This window comes from Mauremys mutica, chromosome 10 (assembly GCF_020497125.1).
Source record: "Mauremys mutica isolate MM-2020 ecotype Southern chromosome 10, ASM2049712v1, whole genome shotgun sequence".
Lineage (NCBI taxonomy): Eukaryota > Metazoa > Chordata > Testudines > Geoemydidae > Mauremys > Mauremys mutica.
The window spans coordinates 38,293,278-38,316,502 of NC_059081.1; the positions used below are offsets into that span (position 1 = coordinate 38,293,278).

Below are 23,225 nucleotides of genomic sequence, written 5' to 3' on the forward strand. Positions count from 1 at the left end.
CCCATCATCAGAGTCCATGGTCACTGGTGGGGCACTGGTGGCAGGCTCCGTAGCGTCCGTTTGCCGCTTTGATTTTTTGGTAGCCTTGTCTGGGGTCCTTGGTTTTCACGCGGCAATGCGTTGCATGACGGCTGTATCCTCTGTCTGGATCATGGCTTTGGAGACCTTCTCGTAGGTCTTTGCATTCCGTTTGTTGGAGCGCAGCTCCGAAAGCACAGACTCCTCGCCCCACACACCGATCAGATCCAAGAGCTCCCGGTCAGTCTAAGCCGGGTCCCTCTTTCTATTCAGAGATTACATGAACTCCTCTGCTGGAGAGCTCTGCATTGCTGCCGGTGCTGCTGAGCTCGCCCCGATGTCCAACCACAAAATGAGATTCTAACTGTCCAGAAAGGAAAAGGAATTCAAATTTTCCCGGGTCGTTTCCTGTGTGGCTGCTCAGAGCATCGAAGCTCGGACTGCTGTCCAGAGCGTCAACAGAGTGGTGCACTGTGGGATAGCTCCCGAGCTACTAAGTTCGATTTGCATCCACACCTAGCCTAATTCGAGCTAGCCATGTCGAATTTAGCGTTACTCCACCTGTCGGGGTGGAGTACCAAATTCGAACTAAAGAGCCCTCTAGTTCGAATTAAATGGCTTCCTGGTGTGGACGGTTGAGCGGTTAGTTCAAATTAACGCTGCTAAATTCGAATTAAAGTCCTAGTGTAGACCAGGCCTCAGTGTGTGAGAGAAAATGCTGGTCGTCTGAGGATTGTCTGATTGGAATGGCACCAGTGAACAGAGGAAGTGGCTAGTTTTATAGACACTGTGATCAGAATCCCAGCTAGGACTATAAAGTAGGGAGCAGCAGTGGTATCTGAATTAACAGAGAGCATAGGATCGCCCAGTAGGAGGTCACAAGGATATTGGAAAACTGAGGCAGAAATTTTCCTTTGTCTCTCCCTATATTAAACTCTTCAGATAAAGTAACACTAGCCTAATATGGAAAACTAGATAAAACTGTAAATGTAATGCTTTCTCTTGGGTGTCTGCAGTAGAATTTAATAGATGGGGCTGTGAACATTGCTGGAACCAATTTCTCTGTTGATGTTAGGAAGAACCACCCCAAAATGCACTATGTGCATTCCTGAACCTCTGATTTAGGAGGGATTTTGTGTTTACTCTGTTCCTTTATAAACATTGTTTTGCTTCTAGAAGGCAAATTATCTTATTCTTAAATTAGAAACAACTAAATGAAAACTGGCAAGAGAACTTCATAAATCAGCCGATAACTATATCTCATTAAAAAGAATCATTGACACTACAGAAGAGCTTCTTCCTGAATCACTCAATGTACCAAATATACTTATCATGTGTAGCAATGGCTATAAAAAAAAAAGCAGCAAAGCATGAGATCCCTGCTCTGCTTTTATTCAGGCAACACTCCCATTGGTTTCAGCAAGAATGTTGACTGTATAAGACTGCAGCCTTTGGACCTGTATTCTGACATTTTGAATAAGAGAAGAATTTTCATTGTTAAGTTTAGATGTTAGCTTGTAAATGACCACAGAACTCTAATTCTCTACTCCATTGTCTCCTCTCCTACTTCTTCACTTTAAGGTAAATTTTGCGGTGAGTGGCTCCTTGTGCTTTAATATTCCCCCACTCCCCTTTAAGCTGACAATGGTTGTCAACCACCGATTCTTCCTGGCTCCCCTCAACTGGTATTAAAAATGGTTTGAGTGCTACTGTAGACAGAGATGAGCCATTTTGGTATTAGAGTCACTGCACTGCATCTCAAGATATTTGGTAGTTTACCTAGCCCCTTCCAGACAAAGGCCAGGCCTGCACTACAAAGTTTGGTCAACATAGCTATGTCGGTCAGGGTTGTGAAAAACCACATCCTCTAGCCAACATAGCTATGCCAGGAAAAACCCCACTGTAGATGCAACTATGCCAACATAAAAGTGCTTCTGTCAACATAGCTAATGTTGTTCAGGGAGGTGGTGTTACTAGGCCAGCAGAAGAACTCTTGTTGGCATATACTGAGTCTACAGTATGGGGCTTTGCTGGTATAGCTATACTGGTACAGCTGATTCAGCAAGGCATATGCAGTGTAGACAAGGCCTAAGGACTAGGAGATTAGGACTGACAATACAATCCAGATATATTGTTTGTATTCAACTACAGCAGAATCAACACCTATTACAATTACAGGGCTATTGTCAGGTCTCATATTGCTCCGGTTTCATTATGTTATTAAATGTACTACAATACATTTACTGCTACATTGTGTAGTATTATAAGCAATTAAAATAATATTTGATAGTTTGTTGACATACAGTATCTTTACTGAGGCAGTATCCCTTCCTTTTTTATTATTTGTTTACTTGATCATTTGCAAACAAACATCAGTAATTTGCAATGGGTCACCCATTCATTATAAATTAGTGAGGTTCTACTGTGGTACACAAAGAGTGGGTTAAATTCAGCTCTCAGATACCCCCTAGAAATCCCCATGGATAGAAATTAAAATGACCACACTGGGTCATTTTAGCAGGCAGACTAAATGTAGCTATTGCACTGAGGCATGCTCCCCCAGTGCCCTAAATGCATCTGCCCTCCATAATCAGAATGTCACCAGTCACTGCCACTCTGATGCTGCCCTTCTGCCTTTTCACCTCCCAGTGCTCCTGTCTCTCAAAGTCGCAGTTTAGCCTTGATTCTCTGTTCTGAGGACTACACAAGTATATCTTGTTAATAAACGTGTTCCTGTAAAAGCAGAGCCTGTCCTCTGCTCTCTGGGTGCAGAGGGCACTCTTGCCATAAAACATGTCTGGTTCCTATTGCTCAAGGGGGGTAGGATTTGGGACTCGATGCATATTGTCATACAGGGGATTTGGGGGTGGTGCAGGATTAGACCAAGGGGTGAAGGCCAGAAGGCCCACCACTCCTTCTGACAGGGAGGGACTATTAGGCAATGGAAACTACCCCAGCCATTAGACTGGAGTAGTTGTCATGTGATGGCTATTGGCTGCTCCATGGCCTGTTTCTTTCTATGAAGTTCCCAACGTCCAACCCAGTTTGGGGCCGAGCAATAGAGACTAGTTTAAGAGCTAAGTGAAATGTAGGATGATCCTGCTTGCTTCAGCCTGTGAATGGCAGGCCCGGTGTAGTAATAGGTAAATTTCTCAATAAATGCTTCCTTATCATTGTTAATTAATTTTAGAGTTCCATGTTTCAAACCGTAGCGGAAATCTTTTATCAAGAAAAATGGGTTAGAAGAGTTGTACAATCTAGTAACCTGAATACATACTAGAAGCCAAGGAATTCCTGAGTTCTAGTTCCAACTCTGTAACTGACTCCCTCTGTGTCTTAGGTCAAGTCACTTAAATCCTTTGCCCTGATTGCTCCATCCATTAAATGGGAGATGATGGCTAATCCTGTGTCACGGGGGGGGGGCTGTGAAACTTAGTTAATGTTTGCAAAGCACTTTGAAGATGAAAGGTGTTATATAAGTCTTCACCATTATATAAATTTTGTTGTTTTGTTTATAGAAAAACAATTTTAAAAATTATCATTACAGCACATTGAATAATTTAATTTTTCACATTCCTTATATATTGAGTTATGTGTTACATCGAATGAATAAGATCTCAGAACATGATGTGATTCAGAAGATCCATCACATACTTTGTAAGAGATTTTCTAAATGGAGCGGTTTTAAAAATCAAACATTGTAAAGAGCTGTCCAGTTGGAGAAGAGGAGTTCAGTCCATTTCATAAATCTGACTGATATTTCACAAAAACCTTCTTGGGGGCCCTGAACTGAAATGCTGGCCAGGAGAGGTTTGAGGGGACTAGTACTTTTTACAATCCCCTGTTATTAACCAGACAAATGGTGGTAATCACATATGCCCCAATATTAGTTAGTACCAGTGGCTACACAGAGAGATTGCTTGACAGCTGCAGTACCCATATACCGAGCACTGGAATGTGTTCTCTGGTAACATCTGGGTATGTGAATATGCTTCCTAGCTGGCTTCTTATGGCCCTGTGGCTGGCTGCACTGCTGGATGTTCCAGCAGTTGTGGGGCTGATTTCGAGTCATGGTCGTGATAGGGTCTTTTATTTTCTTAAATTACTCTGACTCCCAGACTCTGGGAATAATTTGTACATTTTTGTAAATTATAAAATTCTTCATTGGTTGATAAGGAGAGCTTTCCTGTGTCCTGACTGACTGGTGTGGAAAGGAGCATGCCAGCTTTAAAACTACCAACATTCAGGTGCATGATTGCCTTAGTGTTGCACTTTATATATATCCAAAGAATAGGCTACTTGGAAAGTAAGTATGCGTGTAGATCGGGGTGAAAGTAACTTAAAGGACTTACTGGTAAGCCAGAGTCCTGAGCAGGGGGCCCTCAACCAGAAGAGGCAAGGCCTTTGGAGCCCCGGGCTCCGGCTGCAGTAGTGGCAGCCCTTTAAATCACTGCCAGAGCTACCAGCTGCAGAGGCGGCTGGAAGCCCCAGAGCTTGGAGGCCATTTAAAGGGTCTGGGTATCCAGCCGCTGCTACTGTCCCGAGCCCTTTAAATCTCCACCGGCTCCAGCAGTGGGGCTCTGGTGGCAATTTAAAGGGTCTGGGGTGGTAGTGGTGGCCAGAGCTCCGGGCCCTTTAAATTGCCGCCCAAGCCCCACTGCTGGAGCCCGCAGCAATTTAAAGGGCCCGGGGCGCCGGCCGCTACTACCGTCCCAGGCCCTTTAAAGTGCCACCAGAGCCCCACTGCTGCTACCCCGGGGCACTGGCAGCGGGGCTCAGGTGGCGATTTAAAGGGCCACTGCTGGGAGCCCCAGGCCCTTTAAATTGCCGCTGGGGAAGCCGTCTGGTACGTCCCACTGGCTTACTTTCACCTCTGGTATAAAAGAGAGAGGTATAAAAGTAGCCCTTCAAATGATTTTGCCTTTGTTCTCAGACAATGGTTCCCTCCCACCACATTTCTGGTCCCCTGACCAGATTCCCATTCATCTTTTCCCCTGATCTGCCCCTCACAGTCCTGCTGGGTTTTTTGGTTTAGTTTGGTTTTTGTTTGGGGGGTGGGCAGAGATCGGGGAGGGGAGAGGGATAGTTCTTGTAAATTATAGTTGCTGCAGTTATATCACACCAAAACCATGTTTTATTTCATGCAAGGTACAGTAGCTGAAGTTACATAGCTATTGTACCTTGCAAGAAAAAACATGGATTTGATGTGCTCTCTTCTTCAGTAGTCTTTGAAGAACAGGCTATTTGGAAAGTAGCTCTGTTGTCATTAGAACAGATTTGGTACAGCAAGCATTCGGCATTTGTAACATAACTTGGTCATCCATTAACAATTGTTTGTTTTATTATTGTTTGAATAACTGATTCAGTCAAATTGATAGTTTGACAACTAGATGATCCACCTGATATTAAAGTGCTGATTGATCATATGTTATTTCCATTTAAACTTTGTTGTTTGCAGTTTTGAAACACAGCATAAACAGCTGTGTAATCTGTCAATAAATGTACTAAGTAACCAAAATGAATGACCATGCAGATCCAGTTTTTAGATCTTACATTTGCTGTCTAGTTAAGACATAACCACATTACATAGTGAATAATTAAATATAAGTAGATGGTTAGTGCTTGTTTATCTGTGCCTGTAAAATGAAATGATCCCTATCAATCTCACCCAAACTAATCATGCAGCTAAAAAAATCATGTTTTTTATCCAGTGTTTCCTAAAATGTGAGGACAAGAAGGACATCAACAGACAGATCTCTTGATTGTTGTCTAGAGTCTCAACATGCTTGCTTGCTTCTTTCTTTCTTTCAATAAATTTCTAGCTGTTATGGTTGTGAAGAAAATCTTTAAAATGTGAAGCAGGTATAACCGATGTAGCAAGGTCGACCTGAGTTTCCAGAGAGCTTGAAACAATAGCTTTGAGAAGAGACTGTCATAAATTTCATTGGGCTCTAACTTGGATGCTAGTGATGATACTTTAAATGTTAACTCTTTCACTGCTCATTAAAGTGTGGAAAAAATGAGAGGAAGTATCATATTATGAAAATCTATACCAATGTTTCCAAAAGGCAAGGAGAGGGAGAGTAAAAGACTAGCCAGGGATAGTGCAGAAGATGTATATATTAAAATGTTTAGGTCATTAACAACATATAGCAAGGTTGTAGCAGAGGTACAAATGGTTTTAGTTTCTTGAATGGCAGATTAGCTTTAAAAGATTTGGGAAACACTACATTAAACTATGTGAAATTCAAACCTTGGTTGGAAAATGATAAAGCAAGCCTCAAAGTCCTCAGTATATTTCTGCTCTGTGTCAGTCTCGATATGTTTTAGCACTTTTCCTTTGTTTGAAGGAAAAATGTGTCATGTTTAAGTGGACTCAAGAGACTTTATAGAAAACTTTAGTCTTGCTTTTATTTTTGTCCCATCGCAAGATGCAAATTGCGCACAGTTAAGGCTCTAGAGGTACAACTGCATCAAACCTGTTTCCCAGATAGCCAGATCTTGTAAACAAACCCTGTAGGCTCATGTACCAAAAATATGTGAACGGAGGACTTCATTTCCTCATTAGACTTGCTCCAATCCATACTGTATCCTAGCGTAACAATTGTGGGGGATGCTTTTCACAATTATTAATAGTTTGTCTGGGTCTGTCATTACTGTGTTGTGCCTGAGTCAGACATGGGGGTGGATATTTCACCCTGGTGGGCTGACTGAGAAGCAGAGCCTACCCACACAGGGGGAAAAGGTGGAGGCTCTTTCTAAAAAAGTAGAGTAATTATCCAGAAAAAAGTGACTTTTGTCCCTGAATAGGATGTACACACAGGGAGCTATTCTGGAATAGTTTAAGAACATAAGAAAGGCAATACTAGGTCAGACCAATGGTCCATCTAGCCCAGTATCCTGTCTTCCGACAGCAGCCAGTGCCAGATGCTTCAAAGGGAGTGAACAGAACAGGACAGTGATCCATCCCCTGATGCCCATTTCCAGTTCTGGCAGTCAGAGGTTTAGGGGCACCCAGAGGATGGGGTTGCATCCCTGACCATCTTGGTTAATATCCTATCCTCTGTGAATTAGCAAATTCTTTTTTGGACCCAGTCACATCTTTGGCTTCACTGCATCCCCTGGCAATGAGTTCCACAGGTTGATGGTGTGTTGTGTGAAGAAGTACTTCCTGTTTGTTTGTTTGTTTTTGTTTTGTTTTAAACTTGCTCCCTATTAATTTCATTGGCTGACCCCTGGTTCTTGTGAAGGGATAAATAATACTTCCCTATTCACTTTCTCTGCAGCTCAAGGTTGCAGCTGCTGACTATGCTTTGTTCTGAGGGCATGCATGCATAATATTGATTTCTTTTTAAACTATAATTGCCACTTTGTTAGGTTCAGTGCTCCAAAGAGTGGCATTTTGACCATTGTAGACCCAGCACTTTTGAATCCTCCTGCTCCCCTTTCAGTGCATCCTCAGGTCTTCTTGAAGCAGTATCTGTTAACCTGACAGGCCTGATTATGAAATGGAGCCTGTGTAAAGTATGGGACTGACCCCAGCTACTGTGCCAGTCAGAGTACACTGCTCTGAACCTTCCTTCGGGACACACCTGACTGGCACTAGCCTGAGAGACAGGGCACTAGCAGTAGACAAAGGAAAGTAACTTTTACTAAACTCTCCTTTTATTTAGAAAAGCTTTTTTGTTTAGGGCAGAACTTGCTTTCTGGAGCAGTTTCTCCAAACCCTCTGAGCTCTGTCACTGGGCTTGACTTACCACAGGCAGTATGTTCTTGGGTCAGGTGTTCAGGAGTTAAAGAGCAACTGCTTCTTGTACCCTGGACTTTTCCTTAAATCCACAAACCTCCTCAAACCTCAAAGGTAACGCAGAGGATATCGGATTGCAGAGGGAGGGGGGAGTAATCCTTCCAGCTGGAGAGGATAAAGTTTGATCTCTTCCACACTGAAGGTTGGGAACAATGGGAGCTTTCTGCTGGAGCAGGATTTCAAAAGCCCGCTGAAGAATACTTTGTTGTAGATCACTGAGGATATTGGCAGATGCCCTTCACTAGCTTTGTGTGCTGTTCTCACAGTTCCAGTGTCCAGTAGCCTGAAGCACCTTTAACAAAGCAGGAACACGGTGTAAGACAGAGGTGGGAAATGCGAGCGGACAAAGACAGGAGGGGTTTTGTGGAGTGAGGGTGAGGCTGTCTTTGGAAGAGGCTGCTAGAGCCCTGACCAGCCTGCCTGGGCAGGGCAGTACAGGGGCCGTCACTTAGGTTATTTATGAAGTACGTGGGGTGTATTGTTGACATATGGAGTCTCACTCCATGGAAATGCCTGCCCCAATGCACTGTTTGAAGCTAACTCACTGCTAGTGTGTCTGATCTCTGGGTGTGCTACAGGACATTCCCCCACCTCTCCTCTCTTTCCACAGATCGCCTTGGTTCACGGTTCTCTCTGCTCACTGGGGAAGACGTGTGAATGCGCACTACCCCCACGGCTCCACTCTTCTGCTGGTCCAGGAGATCGCCTCCTGCAGGGCTCGCTTTGCCGCTGCTCTTTGTGGTCCCTACACCAGGCTGCAGCCATCCACAGGGAGAGAAATACACCCACACTGGGACAAGTTACAGCTGCCGTCTCCCAGCTGGGTCTGGCCTTAGCCCTTGCTGCTTTAAAACTCCGTTCCACTATTACAGCCTAGTCCTTATGCGGTGGAATTTGAGTTTACGTAGAAGTGTCATGTTTCATCTGCGTATATACCGCAGCATACGTATTAGCTCTGTAACCCAGATAATAACGGATTGGACTGACCCTCTTCTACCCCCACATTGGGTGGGTTTTGTTTTTTTGTGGCTGTGGAATCCTAGTCAATTCTGCCTCTTTTAAGGGCTGATTTGTGTATTGTTCCTGATCTTTGATGTCTCTTTACTTTACATTAGGATGAAGCAGCAGCCCATTTCTCGTGAAAATAGTGCTTTGTGTAACTGAATTGACATTTGGCCTTGATACCTGTATCTTCTGATAACTGAAACAAATTTCTAAAATAAATATTGTACTTTGATCTTCCAGTCCTGCATTTTAATGACAGCTCTGAACATCACTTCATTAAGAATACATTTCAGGAGACCGAAATGCTGCGAGTTTGAACACTAATTATTAGTACAGAAAATTACTCCTGCAACATTTCATTATTCTGCCCATTGTTTGTTCCGGAAACTAGAAATTCCCCCTCGATTTTTTAAGTCAATTGCTTCCATCCATGAGGAGTTTATGGCACCCGAGATATGGATTCCGTATGGGAACTTAATCCAACTTTCTACTAACTGTTTTGCAATGTAACAAATCATTCTGGATATTCAAAATACGTGGAGAAATAATTTATGTGAAGGGGAAAGGGAAACACCGGCGCGTTCAATTGCTTTAAAAATTGCACCTTTGACTTCCATTTCGTTTCTGAATTTTATTATTCAAATTACCCCTCAATCAAAGATACAATTCACCCGTGAAAAAGATCTCGATAGAAATCAGATCAAACTTGTAAAAGTTTAGGGACGGTGAAAGTGACATAGCCTGACGTGTGGGTGGTTCGCTTATTACATCTCCAGGAAAGGTACATGTTATCAGAATGGGCAGGAATGAGGATCCTATCCACTGTGTGTTGTGTCACGGCGACTCGAACCTCTTGTATTGCCCTGAGTGTTGCTTCTGGAGTAAAACGGGATGTACTTGCGTTTCTGTCCCTTGCCTAAACAAAACGGGAAGTTGGCTTACCCTGGCTGCGTCCAAGGAGCCCCGGGCACTGACATGTAAAATGTGTGCGTGTTCAAGTCACCCGGGAAAAGCCTTCTCTGAAATATCCCGGAGCCCCCAAAGGACCAGCGGGACGGCCCAGAGTGAGCGCCTTGCCTCTGATCTCCAGCGATTCGATGCCTCTATTGTTGGAGCGCTGGAGCTGCTGCATTCGCTCGCATGGTTCCAATCAGATGTAAACATTTCGCAACTCTCTGGGAGGAGAGATCACACGCAAGGCACGGCCAGCATTTGGTTTTAAGTTTGCTTTGGAATTCATGTGTCCTACTACGGCGCTCTTCGATCGTTTGTCATAGCTGTTACCATCCTAACCAGGGGTGCTGGAGACCAGTAATTACCAGCTCCTCCTCGCCCTCTGCTATCAAGCGAGGACAACAAGAAATGACCGCCCTAAAACTATACATTTCAAACATACAAACAGACCCAGATGTCAGCTTCCCCGAATAATTCACCAAGTTGGGCGCGTCTTTATCTCTAGGTTATACATGGCAGAGAAGTCTTGAGCATCAGCAAAGGGGCTGAATCGATTTAAAGGCTCGGGACTGTTGTACTCATTTCCATAGTATCGATCTGATGAGGCATTTACAAGTCACAGGGAAGAGCCTCAAGTGACTCCTGCCTGAGGGGGTCAGTGTCACGGAGGGGGGGGAGCAGCGGGAGCCCATACTTCTCCCCAGGACTCAATACGGAGCCGTGGGAGAGGACTTGGCACTTTAATCCCTTCAAAGAAACCGATCTAACTCAAGCCCCACCACCCTTGGAAGTCGTTGAGAGGCCAGTGATTGTTTCTACAGGGAAGCCAGATAAAGATCTCTGTGTGCTGCCGTTTAAAAAGGCTTCCTTGGCAACGTGAATACAATCCACCCCGACGGCTACGGGCAGGCTCGAGTTACCTGGGGAAGCAGTTACCGAAATGTGCGCGAAGGGCGGGGCAGGGCACGAACTGCCCGAAAGTTTGGCCAAGATCGTCCTGAACCTCCTTGTCTGTCACGTGTCCGGATCGCCGGCCGCTCGCTGTGTGCCCCGCCCGGCGGGGATGAGACCGCGCCGGCGGGGCTAGTTCTGCCGGCGGCGGAGGGGTCGCACCGCCGAGGCAAAGCGCGGGGCAGAGCCGGAGGGGAAGGGCGCGAGCGTGACTCTCGCACGCACCGAACGGCGGGCGCGCGGCGCTCGGGTTCAGCTCGCGCCCTGCCTGCAGCACGCGCGCAGCTGGGCAAGGCGGTGGGCGCCGCTGCGATCCGAACGCGGGGCCGGGAGGGGCTCGGAAACCACGGGCGGGTTTGCTACGGAAAGTTTTCTCGCCCACGTGGGCCAAAGCCAGTTCGATGTTAAAGCACAGGCGGGGCCCCAGAGCTGGGAGGAACAGAGCCAGTGACGCTGCGGGAGGCCAACAAGCGGCTTAAGCCGAGATCTGAGTAATAGTTTCCAGTTTCCCAATGTTGCCACCCGTACTATAGTTCAAACAGTTTAGCGGAGCCAGCCAAACTGGGAGGCGTTTTACACACACCCGTTCAGTTTAACACACACACAACCAACAGAGACGCACACCTGCATTTAAAAAAGTCATGTCTTTTACACACCTTTATATCACCCTCCCCCCCCCCAGGAAAATAACACTTTCTCTGTTATTTTCGCAGGCTTTAAGTTTTAATACCGATTGCACGTGATCAAAGAACCCATTTTAACTCCACTACATCGACCTCTGGCTTGAGCCCAGAGCCACAGTAATTACAGAAAACACAGAGCACAGATTGCTCTTCCTGAAACCAGCACCGGAGCGGGAAAAGTGTGCGTTTGGTAGCTAAGCAATATCAATGGAGTTCGCTTTTCTCAGCTTCAGGAGAGAGAGAGAAAAAATTGTAGGGAAGTTTTCCAGCTGGGATCCACCAACCCCGCTCAGGTGAACTTGCTGTGTTTGTATTGTTACTTTGAGTCATCAAACTCTAACAGCGGAATCCGCAGGCAGATTTCTCTGGGGATAACAAAGACACATTGTCACTTTAGGGCTCTGCTACAAATCCTTAATTGCAAAAAAAAAAAAAAAGCAAGGGGTGGGGGGATCCAGTGTCTTGAGCATCCAATGCGTGGGTCTCCCCAGGCGGTAAGGGGCCCTTTGATCAAGAAAATCCAATTATTTGTGTATATACATTTCCCACATAGTGATTACTTCATTAATTGTCCCGCCTTTATCTCCTCCCTTCCCATCCCCCCTAATAATCAGTTCTTTTATCCAGACCAACAAACACACCATAGGAGCTTTGTGGATTCAAAGGATTTGCTTTCGCTTCTGAAAGAGCCGCTATTCTTTGATGATTGGGTAGCGGCAAACTTCAAAGCCATAAATCTTCCCTCTGACTGGCTGGCGGCCCAGCAAAGTCCTTATCAAATTCTTGGAGGTGATCCTGGTGCAGTCAGACAGTCCGCGCAGATCTCGCAGCGCGGGGGGGTGGGGTGGGCCGGACGCAGAGCAAAGAGATCAGAGGGAAGGAGAGAGAAGGAAGCTGGGCAGCTCCTCGTCTTCCCCTTGGCGTCTCCATGCCTCGGCACTGCCCCGGTGTCCTCCCCTCGCTCCGGGAGCAGTAACCATGGCCGCAGTGGCCGTACTCCGGAACGACTCCCTGCAGGCTTTCCTCCAGGTCAGTACCGGCGCCGCCCAAGGAGAGCCCAGCCCTGGAGGGGTGGGGGGGAGGTGGAGAATCGCTGTGTCTCTCTCACTCTGACAAAGACGAACCGAAGTTTGAAGTTATGGGGGAGACAGCGCTCCAAGTAACGCTAAAGCAGGGAGCAGCCAGGCTACTTTGATCTGGGGCTCGCCAAGGCAGTGTCAGCCCCTACCCGTAAGAGGCTTGCTCCAGGTGAAAGGACAGGTCTCAAGTAAGCTACAGAAATATCCTTGGATTAATAACGCCCCACTCCGTTTAGAGTCCGGCTGGCCACTAGATGAAGAAGCTCCTTGGGGGCTCAAACCATTCGCTTGCAACGGGCGCTGTAAACAATCACTCCTGGGCTACGGAGCAGCGTCGGGGGGTTGAGTGATGGGCATTCACTTCTGTATGCGGGACCTAGAGTTACTTGAGAGATCACAAAGCAGGCGTGTGTTCAGAGAGCGGGAGAGCCGCTTGTTGCGGCCTGTCCTGCCGCTGACTCCGGCTTCTCTTTACAGACAGCTCAGTATTGTTTGGGGAAAGTTTCTGCCCATGTGATGAGCGATCGGAGCTCTCCGGTTCCCTGGAGAACGCACAGAAACTTTCCTGTTCCTTGAGCTGCAGCGTCCGCGGTGGGTGGAAAGGGGAGATGATCGCGGGGTAGGCAGCGGTTAGTGACCTGGTCTTTCTCCTCCCTCCCCCACATGCAGGATCGCACCCCCAGCGCCTCTCCAGACTTGGCGAAGCACTCGCCCCTGGCGCTCTTGGCCGCCACCTGTAGCCGGATCGGACAGCCGGGCGCCGCCCCTTCGGATTTCCTGCAGGTCTCCTACGACCCAGCTCTGGGATCCCCAGCCAGGATCTTCCACCCGTGGAGTAGCGAGATGCCAGCCCATTCCCCCGGGGGGCTCCCCCCTCCGCATCCCAGCCTGGGGCTCACCCCCCAGAAGAGCCACCTGCAGCCTTCCTTCGGGGGCGCTCACGAGCTGCCCCTCACCCCCCCGGCTGACCCGTCCTACCCCTATGAGTTCTCCCCAGTCAAGATGCTCCCTTCCTCCATGGCCGCCTTACCCTCCAGCTGCCCCCCGGCCTACGTCCCCTACGCCGCCCAGGCCGCGCTGCCTCCCGGCTACTCCAACCTGCTGCCCCCGCCGCAGCCCTGCCGGCAGCTCTCCCCCACCCCGGCGCCCGAGGACATCCCCTGGTGGAGCCTCCAGCAGGCGGGGGCGCCGGGCGGCTGCAGCCACCGCTTCCCTGCCGCCGCCCTGCCCAGGAGCCTGGTGCTGGGCCCCTCGGACCTGGCCCAGTACCAGACGCAGATCGCCGCCCTGCTGCAGACCAAGTCACCCCTGGCGGCCACGGCCCGGCGTTGCCGCCGCTGCCGCTGCCCCAACTGCCAGGCGGCGGCGGGCAGCGCCCCGGAGGCGGAGCCGGGCCGGAAGAAGCAGCACATCTGCCACATCCCGGGCTGCGGCAAGGTCTACGGCAAGACCTCGCACCTGAAGGCGCATCTGCGCTGGCACACGGGCGAGCGGCCCTTCGTCTGCAACTGGCTCTTCTGCGGCAAGAGCTTCACGCGCTCGGACGAGCTGCAGCGGCACCTGCGGACTCACACGGGCGAGAAGCGCTTCGCCTGCCCCGAGTGCGGCAAGCGCTTCATGCGCAGCGACCACCTGGCCAAGCACGTGAAGACCCACCAGAACAAGAAGCTCAAAGCCGCGGGCGACGGCGTGAAGCGGGAGGACACGCGGGGCCTGTGAGCCGGGTCCGCCGCCCGGCCCGGCCGGAGAGATTCGGGACCCACCGCCCCGCCTGAGGGGCCCCCGAGCCCGGAGCCCTGGCCCGGGAGCCTGGAGGACCTGCGATGCGGGCCCCGCAGCCCTGGGAGGGGCAGGAGCCGAGCCCAGGTCGGGGAGAGCGCTGGGCTTTGCTGCCTTCTCCCGGGGCGGGGGCTCTAGCCCTGGGAGGGCGCCCGAGGACCTGCCCCCGGCCCGGGAGGGCCCAAGCTCTGCGCCCCGGTGGGGCTCTAGGAATTGGAGCCCTGCCCTGGAGGTACAGGGCCCCCCGGCGGCACTGCCCTGTGTACGTCCCATTGTCCTAAGAAGCCCTTGGACAAGTCCCCTTCTCTGGCCCCAGGGCAAAGATGCGGGAAATACGTGACTCCTTTCCGCCTTGCTACTGGCATCGGGATCTTTCTGGCTGTGGCTCAGTGGGAGTGAAGTGCCAGCTGTTCCCAGCGCTCTGTCCCGCTCCCTTCCAGGGGGAGCTCTGGACGCAGGCTGGGCCGCAGGATCACTCCCCCACTTTGGAAACGGGGTTACTTACAATCGTCTGCTCTAAGCCAGTAAACAGGAGCAGCAGCGTTAGTCTGGGGACCTGGCTCTTGGTTCCTCGTTTCTTTCAGGGGAAGACACTGAACTTTTGTGTACAGGTTATTTAATAGCTTTGTTTGAATAAAAGTGTTTTTCTTGTCCTTGGCTCTACGCGGGGGCTCCAGCATGAGATGTTTCTGTAAAGCGACCTGCAACTGCAGCGTGAAAATAAATACATTAACACCGGGGTCACATTGGGAAGATCCCACTGAGTCGGTTTCATTTGATCTTTTCTTCCTTCTGAAGGCTTTATAAAACGCCGCAGTTTGAAGAACTATTTTATCGTTTATTTAGTCTGAACAAATGCACCGGCCACATTTATTTGGTAAACACCCAACTGTTGCAATAGCTTAAACCACAATCTGTTCCCCCACATTTCATGCTCCCAGATATCTTTGCCAAGACAAGACAAAATTTTCATAGTATACCATGGTATTCGACAGTAATAGAAGAAAGACTAACTTCCGCTGAGTGCACTTTACCTATAATACGGTCCAAATGTTTAACACTAAACTTTAACAACAGAGTACGAATTCACATTGATTTAGGAATACCGATTGAGAACTTTGTAAATGATCTAAAACTGGGGTCCTTTGGGCTGATGCTGCCTTCACGCCTTCTGGTATAGCCAAGTCATAGGCATAAAGGGGGAACAAAAGATGAAAAAATAATTAAATCTTCACAGAGCCCATGGTACAAACTATATTCTGAATCCGAGTACAGGTGGGAATAGTCACAGTTAATATACCCTTCTTATATGAAAAGAAATGCATGACAGCATGATATTGTGGTCAGCTTTAACTAGCCATTTCCTGCCTTTTGTTGGGCTATGTCACAGCACGATTAAAAATACTTTTGATATTTTAATTTTCTTTTAGTTTAACTATTGCACTATTTTGGGGGTAGGGTATATACAATGCTCCCTCTCCTATCCAAGAGGCCAAAATGATTGTCAAGTAACTTGAGTAAGTCAAGATCTAGGGATTTTTTTACACACAGTTATACATTTGAAAAATGGTATTTACCAATAAACTAGTACAGCTCCCGTTGAGGCATTATCAGTCATGTATGTATGTATTTAGCCACTGTATACTGTTACCAAATGTCTTTTAAAAGTACTGTAGTTACTGTATTTTACATTAGGCAGTTTGCTAATAAAAAATTAAAGTCATTATAAAAAAAATCAAACCCAATCTTTGACTAATCACTTGCTAAATTTCACTTTTAAAAATAGGAACTAATATATTAACAATTCTCTACTGGATATAATCATAAACCTCCATTAATTATCAATAAAATAGTCAAAGGTTCTTTTAACAAATTGGTCAAAACTTTGTTTTTAGGTTGAATATTACATGTCAAATTTCAGGCTCAAATAGCCCTGCAAAGTGGGTATTGTAATAGAAGTTCTGGGACAACCTTAATTATAAATAGAGATATTGGTTGCCAGACAGCTTTTAATCAAGTGTTGGAGTTAGCAATTTTAAAAATATTTATAATGTTTAATGATAGTAAATGTAAAATTGGTGGTGTTATATATTTGTTAAGATTTGATCTCTCTATAAAAAGAACCCAATTCAAAAGTACTCCAGTGAACCTTAACATCTGAAACACTTAGGAGTTCCTGTCTAATTTGTAATTCTCCAAAATTGCATATAGCATCTATAGGAGAATATATTCATTTGGATGATCCTAAAATAATTTCTGCAGCAATAATTTCAGGGTTAAAGTATTAAATTAACGGGATATAATGAGCTAATGGCTATTAAAGATTCTTGCATATCTACTCTATAATATCTTATATGACAGAAATAGTTTAGTTTTAATGAATGAATGAAATTCTGTTGCGAAATATACTACATTATATTAATATTAGATATTAGATATAACTTTAGGCTGCTGGTACTTCTTCATGACATTATTTATATTGTAAAGAAGAAAGCAACAATAGCAGGGAAAATGATAGGCATAGAGAGGGTCCAGATCCAGAGGTCCTCACTCAGGTAACACTTTCACTGAGACAAGATCAGGCCCTGAATATGTTAACTATGTAATGATTTTCAATTTTAAAAGATTTTCTAGTATGAAATGGCTTCTTCTATCCTTCCTTTCTTTGGGATTAAGTCATATTAAGTGGTTAGTACAAGTAACTCAATAAGATATAGAGAGCCTCAAATTTAGCACTGGTTTAAATAGGAATTTGTTTCACAAAACAGGGAAATTACCAATTTTTAAAAAATTATTCAATTCCATGTACAGTTCAATTCTATTTGCAACGGAAATGGACAGTGCTGTTGTTGATAGCAATGGGGAGAAAGGACGTAAAGTTTTACAGTGTGAAAGCTCCACTCAAATATAATATAAATATAAAGTTTCAGAGTAGCAGCCGTGTTAGTCTGTATCCGCAAAAAGAACAGGAGTACTTGTGGCACCTTAAAGACTAACAAATTTATTTTAGCATGAGCTTTCGTGAGCTACAGCTCACTTCTTCGGATGCATAGAATGGAACACTGTCTGTGTGTTCCATTCTATGCATCCGAAGAAGTGAGCTGTAGCTCACGAAAGCTCATGCTAAAATATATTTGTTAATAAATATAAAGGACTTTGATGTTGCCATAGTACAATGGCCTTTTGCTGCTAAAAAAATGGTAAGACCAAAGTGAAGCACAAATATGAGGTGAATCAAGCTATTTGTTGTTTTATAGCAGGAGTTTGGTCTGTAACAAATGCAGAGAAGGGCTCCTTTCTGTGACAGTGCTCCATTCCAATGCCTTTATCCTATTATACTAAACAAGGCTAACATAAATAGCCTGATGATCACTGATGCAGCAGAGTGGCAGTTTCTAAACTAGATCATTATAGATAAAACTGTATTCTAATTGATTTACAGCATGGATTTGATCTGTATCTAGCTAATCAAAAGCCTTGCTATTTGTAACTGTTCATTTTTATAAGTATACTTTTTTTTATAATTAAATTGGTCTTTAGTTAGCTGCTGTTCTTATATTTGTGGCTACTAATCAGATATATTACTCAGAGTGGGTGGGACACATTATTTCATTTGGTATAATATACTTGGGGCCCGATTTTGCTTCCAGTGAAGTCAGTGGCAAAACTCCCATTGACTTTGGTGTTGCAGGATCAAGTCCAGAGTAAAGTGGCATGTTCTGTTTTGGCTGGTTCCTGAAGACAAAACTGTTGAAGTAGATAAAGCTTCTCTATTGACTTAATTGTTAGCAGGATCAGGCCATAGGACTTTCAAGTAGTAGGGTGACCAGATGTCTCAATTTTATAGGGACAGTCCCGATATTTGGGGCTTTGTCTTGTATACATGCCAATTACCCCCACCTCCATCCCCATTTCTCACCCTTGCTATCTGGTCACCCTAGGTAGAACAGGGCCAGATAGTCCTATCACTATGTCATTGGAGATTTCTGCTAAAAAAAACCCAAAACAAACAAAAACCCTGAAGGCTTGATGTAGTCCATACATTTTACATGGTACCCACATGTAAAACAGGAAAATGCGCAAATTAAAAATATAGAAAGTCAACTTAAACTGAATGTTTGTCAGGACAAAATATTCACTAATTTAAAACTTTATGTCAATGCTACCTAAAATCTTAATCTGTGTGGTAGTCAAAAAAACCAATCCAAAATCTGAAAATCTGGAATCAGTGACAAACGTAAATAATGAAGCCTGAAAAGTTATGTAGAATTTAACAGTCAAATGAATTTTGTGATATAAGGAACAACACATTGCTGTAACATATTGCATACATTTCTAGAATTTATTTCTACCTCAAATTGTACACTACAATAAAAGTAACTGTATTAACTTTGCATTCCTAAAATACATTGTGCACCTATAATTGCTTGCAATCAACTAGCAGTTAGTTTTATAAAATTAAATGCTTAATATTCTTTAATTATAAATGTTGAGTATGTGTGCTATTTAAGGTCAGTTCGGCTCTGAATTTTAAATCTTCTAGGTTAGTTGCTATAACGGACACCTCATATAGGCTAATTTATCTCACAGTTAATTCAAATTAATTTATAAGAAAAATACATTATATGGTCTCAAAAATTAAATCTTGAAATGTTTTCTGTACAATGTTGAAAGGTGATTTTCACACCTGGGGAAACTTGAAAAAAGAGAACATTCTATATTAAAAGAAAAAGATCTATTCCCCATCACTATTATTAGCTATAGGGTCAAAACCTGCAATCCTGACTCAGGCCTTGAGCCAGATACGACTCATATGACTTCAGTAGGACTCATGCCTAAGTGAGGATTTCAAAATGAGAATTTTAGTCTTCACATTCCCTCTCTGCTTGATAATCCAACAAAACCATAATCTTGGGTTTACGAGGATCTCAGACTGTTACTGTAGAAGTAAATATAATATCACAATTTCAGCTGCATAACTTCACTTCTGAACTGAGTAGAAGGAGAAAGTAAATTGTGAAGGGAAATCTCTTCTTTAAACACACATCTTTGGGTAAAAAAACCAACAGTTTTATTTTATTTATTTTTTATTTATTTAACAGTGACAATGAAATTTTTTTTTAAAATGGAAGGTAAATGATATATTTTTAAAATCTTTCAAGTTACAGCGATGTTTATAAAGTTGTAAAACCATTGAAGGTGATGTAGCTAATCTAACAGTTTATGATTTATTAATAGCATGACTAGCAAATTCAACCCACAATAGGAAGTTCTGCATAAAAATCAGTGTCAGAATAGATCCTGTGTTATAAATTATTCCTGGGCATTTTTCGTTGTTGTTTCAGATGGATTTTATCTTATGAGGGTTAACATTTTATTACCCAGGCACCTTTTTTCTAAGCATAATATCCATTTTTTCCTTTGCAAATTTCTCTGATACATTTGCTAGTTATACTGTCTTGCATCTTTTTAAAAGTCTCTTACTTGATTGAGGTATCCAGTAAAATAATGTCCACATGTATTATTCTTCCCTCTATGACAGAAAACAAATAGATGTAATTTGTTAAAGATTTAATCACATAATTGGGGCATAGTGGGATGTTTGCAGATATCTATAGGTTACATTAATTTTAGAGTAACTCTAGCTCACATATTACAAATTTGAACATTGTCATTACTAATATCTCATCTCATAGACTGTTGAATACGGAAGAAGCAGGCAATATTATATACTTGCTGACATCTTGATAGCTTTATTTATTGGACATGATGTACATTCTACCCTTCACTTTCTTTATTATGCTGAAACATTATCCCCAATAGTATTTCAGGCTTTGGTATAATCATTAGACATGTGGCAGTCCACTTGTAGCTTAGGTATTATTCATTATATTCACTCCATGCAGAGGACCAGCACAGTACCTGTGCACCTTTAAGTGAGTCTTAAGCAGTGCATAGGCATTGTGCTGGTCCTCATCTGGGTGAGTGTCACTCTATATGTAGTGAAGTACACACATAGAGTATCCAGTTTATTGAAAAGAATGTTTATTATTTCAGAATAGATCCTCTATTCTTTTTTTTATTCTTCCAACTATTTTCAAAGATGTAGGTTTACTCATTAATTATATACCCATTTTAGTGAAGTTCATCTGAATTCTTATTTAAAGATATGCAGATTTCAGTTACCTCAGCAGATGATGGATTTACCTGCTAACCCACAGGTCTGGTAGATTTTCATGCCAAACTTGAGAAAAATACGTCATGCATCTACTGTAAGAGAAATCCACTCTATCTTCCCCTCCTGGCTTCTGGCAGTCAGAGGTTCAGAATTGCCCTTAGCATGGGATTACATCCCTAACCATCTTGGCTAATAGCTGTTGAAGGACCTATCCTCCATAAAATTATCTAGTTCTTTTTAACCCAGTTATACTTCTGGCCATCACAACATCCCATGACAATGAGTTCCACAAGTTAATTGTGCATTATGTGAAAAAGTATTTCTTCTTGTTTGTATTAAACCTGATGCCTATTAATTCATTGGGTGACACACCCCCACCCCTGGCTTTTGGGAAAGGGTGAATAACACTTCTCTATTCACTTTTTCAACACCATTCATGATTTTATAGATTTCTATTCCCCCCCCCCGCCGATAGTCTCTTTTTTAAGATGAACAGCCCTAATCTTTTTAGTCTCTCCTTGAATAGAAGCCATTCCTATCCTTGATCCTCTTTGTTGCCTTCTGTGAACCTTTTCCAGTTCCACAATATCCTTTTTGAGATGGGGTGACCAGAACTGGGCACAGTAGTCAAGGTGCAGGTGAACCATGGCTTTATATACTGGAATTATATTATCTGCCTTATTTTCTATCCCTTTCCTAATAGTTCTTAACATACTGTTAACCTTTTTTACCGTAGCTACACACTGAGCTGAAGTTTTCAGAGAACTATCCACAATGACTTCAAGGTCTCTTTCTTGAGAGGTAACAGCTCATTTAAAACCCATCATATGTGTGTAGTTGGGATTATTTTTTCCAGTATGCTTTTGTGATTGGGTGGACAAACCCCACACTAGAGAACAAGGAGTTAAGGAGCAACTCTAGGCCCAGGTGCCCCCAACAAGCCACACCTGCAAAGCCTGCACAAGTTGGAGACGGTGCTTAAAAGGGGAAGCAGAGCTGGTCAGAGGAGAGCAGGCAGTGGAAGGAAGTAGATCTCTGCTCTGAGCTCTGGGGAAGTACTGTCCCAGGAGTTCTCGTAGCCCGAGACCTGGATGAATAGACCTTATAGGACCTACAAAGGAGAGATGGTTGACTGATCGGGAAGGTTAGAGACTGTGTTTGTTATTCTATAATTTACTCCATAGGAAGAAGGGTGGTAAATGGTTCTGGGGGTAGGCAGCTGCATAGCACCCTAAGGTGCAGAACATAGCTGCCCACCAAAAGTCCTAGGGGAAGCTGGAGGACGGGACTATAAGTGAGAAGGAGTAACCACCTGCTGCACCCCTGCTTGAGCCCTAAGTGGCACTGGTGGTGAGCATTCCCATTTTACAGCATTACTTTGCACTTTCCAATGTTGAATTTCATCTGCCATTTTGCTGCTCACTACTCAGTTTTTTGAGGTCCCCTGTAATTCTTCTCAGTCAGCTTTGGACTTAACTATCTTAAATAACTCTGTAACATTTGCAGACTTTGACACTTTTCCAGATCATTAATGAATCTGCTGAACAGCATATGTCCCAGTACCGATTCTTGGATAACTAAGGAAACTAAGTAGTGACTGGATCACCCTTATCCACATGCTTGTTGATACCTTGAAAGAATTCTAATAGATTGGTGAGGTATGACTTCCCTTTACAAAAGCATGTTGACTCTTCCCCAACAAATAATGTACATCTATATATATCTGATAACCCCATTCTTTACTATAATTTCTACCGGTTTGCCCAGTACTGAAGTTAGGCTCACCAGTGAGGATTGCCTCTGGACCCCTTTATAAAAATTGGTGTAAATATAAGGCAGCCTGAGGCTGTCCAGTGGGCATTCTTTCCCATTTCTCAGGGAAGGGAGGCAATGGCCATCTTCTCCCATCCCCTTCTGGGTGATTTGCTCCCTAGAGGGAGCAAGAACAGAGCAGTCTCTTTTTGCAGTGACTGCGCTTGTACTTGCCCTTCCAGGGCAATGGTGGAGGGAAGGCCTTTGAAGAGTGCAGCAAGGGTCAATCAAAATCTTGACACCTGATTACTTTACACTTTAAAAAAAATTGCACGTTGGCTTGATTATTATACATTATTTTACAACAGTGTAACTCCATTGACTTCATTGGAGTTACTCTTCATGTACACGATAACACCCTGGTCCTGATTCTCCTCCCAGTTCTTAACATTTTTCAGTAGTCAAAGGTAATCATCTTTTCAGTTTTTCCCAAATATTAATCAAATCTTATATGTGCCTAATGAGACCAAATCTTATGAGCTTTTTAATAAAAAGATTGTCAAGGTCATTATACAGCTTATTAAATCTACAGTGTTTGCAACGGAAAGGTAGTAGAGGGTATGTTCAATGTTTGAATAGTTAAGAGAGGTAACAATCAGACAGAACTGTGAGAAGTGTTATCAGAGTAATTAGACTGACTGATACCATGGGGTACTATAAGTAAAACTGACTTTGGAGCAACACTATTAATGTATGCAAACTCTAAAATTGCTATGCTAATATGTGGCTCTACCCCAATCAGTTCTTGGAAATGACATGGAGGACTGTAATGATCATGCTCAGTGCACCCCCAACATCCCACCAAAGGCAGGTTCTTCCCTCCCCCACCCGTCAGCTGAAGACATTTCTTGAAAAGGGTCACATACCTCAAGAAGAGAGATAAGAGAGGCAGGGGTCTGAAGATTATTGTCCCTCTAATAATCCAGAGGGTGATGGAAAAGAGAAGTAAATAGTTTTCA

The 23,225-nt window shown here is 44.4% G+C and overlaps 2 protein-coding genes across 2 annotated transcripts in view; both read left to right on the forward strand.

Moving 5' to 3' along the window:
* Nucleotides 1-8,958, forward strand: part of MYO3B (myosin IIIB) — a 298,690-nt gene extending 289,732 nt beyond the window's left edge. Inside the window, exon 35 of the mRNA XM_045033165.1 lies at nucleotides 8,436-8,958. The gene's annotated coding sequence lies outside the window, so the exon portion shown is untranslated. The remainder of the gene's footprint in view (nucleotides 1-8,435) is intronic.
* A 3,357-nt stretch (nucleotides 8,959-12,315) lies between these two features.
* On the forward strand, nucleotides 12,316-14,939 carry SP5 (Sp5 transcription factor). Its single transcript, XM_045033166.1, has 2 exons — nucleotides 12,316-12,447; nucleotides 13,167-14,939. Exons 1-2 carry the CDS (start codon nucleotides 12,397-12,399, stop codon nucleotides 14,214-14,216), a joined length of 1,101 nt encoding a protein of 366 aa, XP_044889101.1. The 5' UTR covers nucleotides 12,316-12,396; the 3' UTR covers nucleotides 14,217-14,939.
* The last annotated feature ends 8,286 nt before the right edge of the window (nucleotides 14,940-23,225 follow it).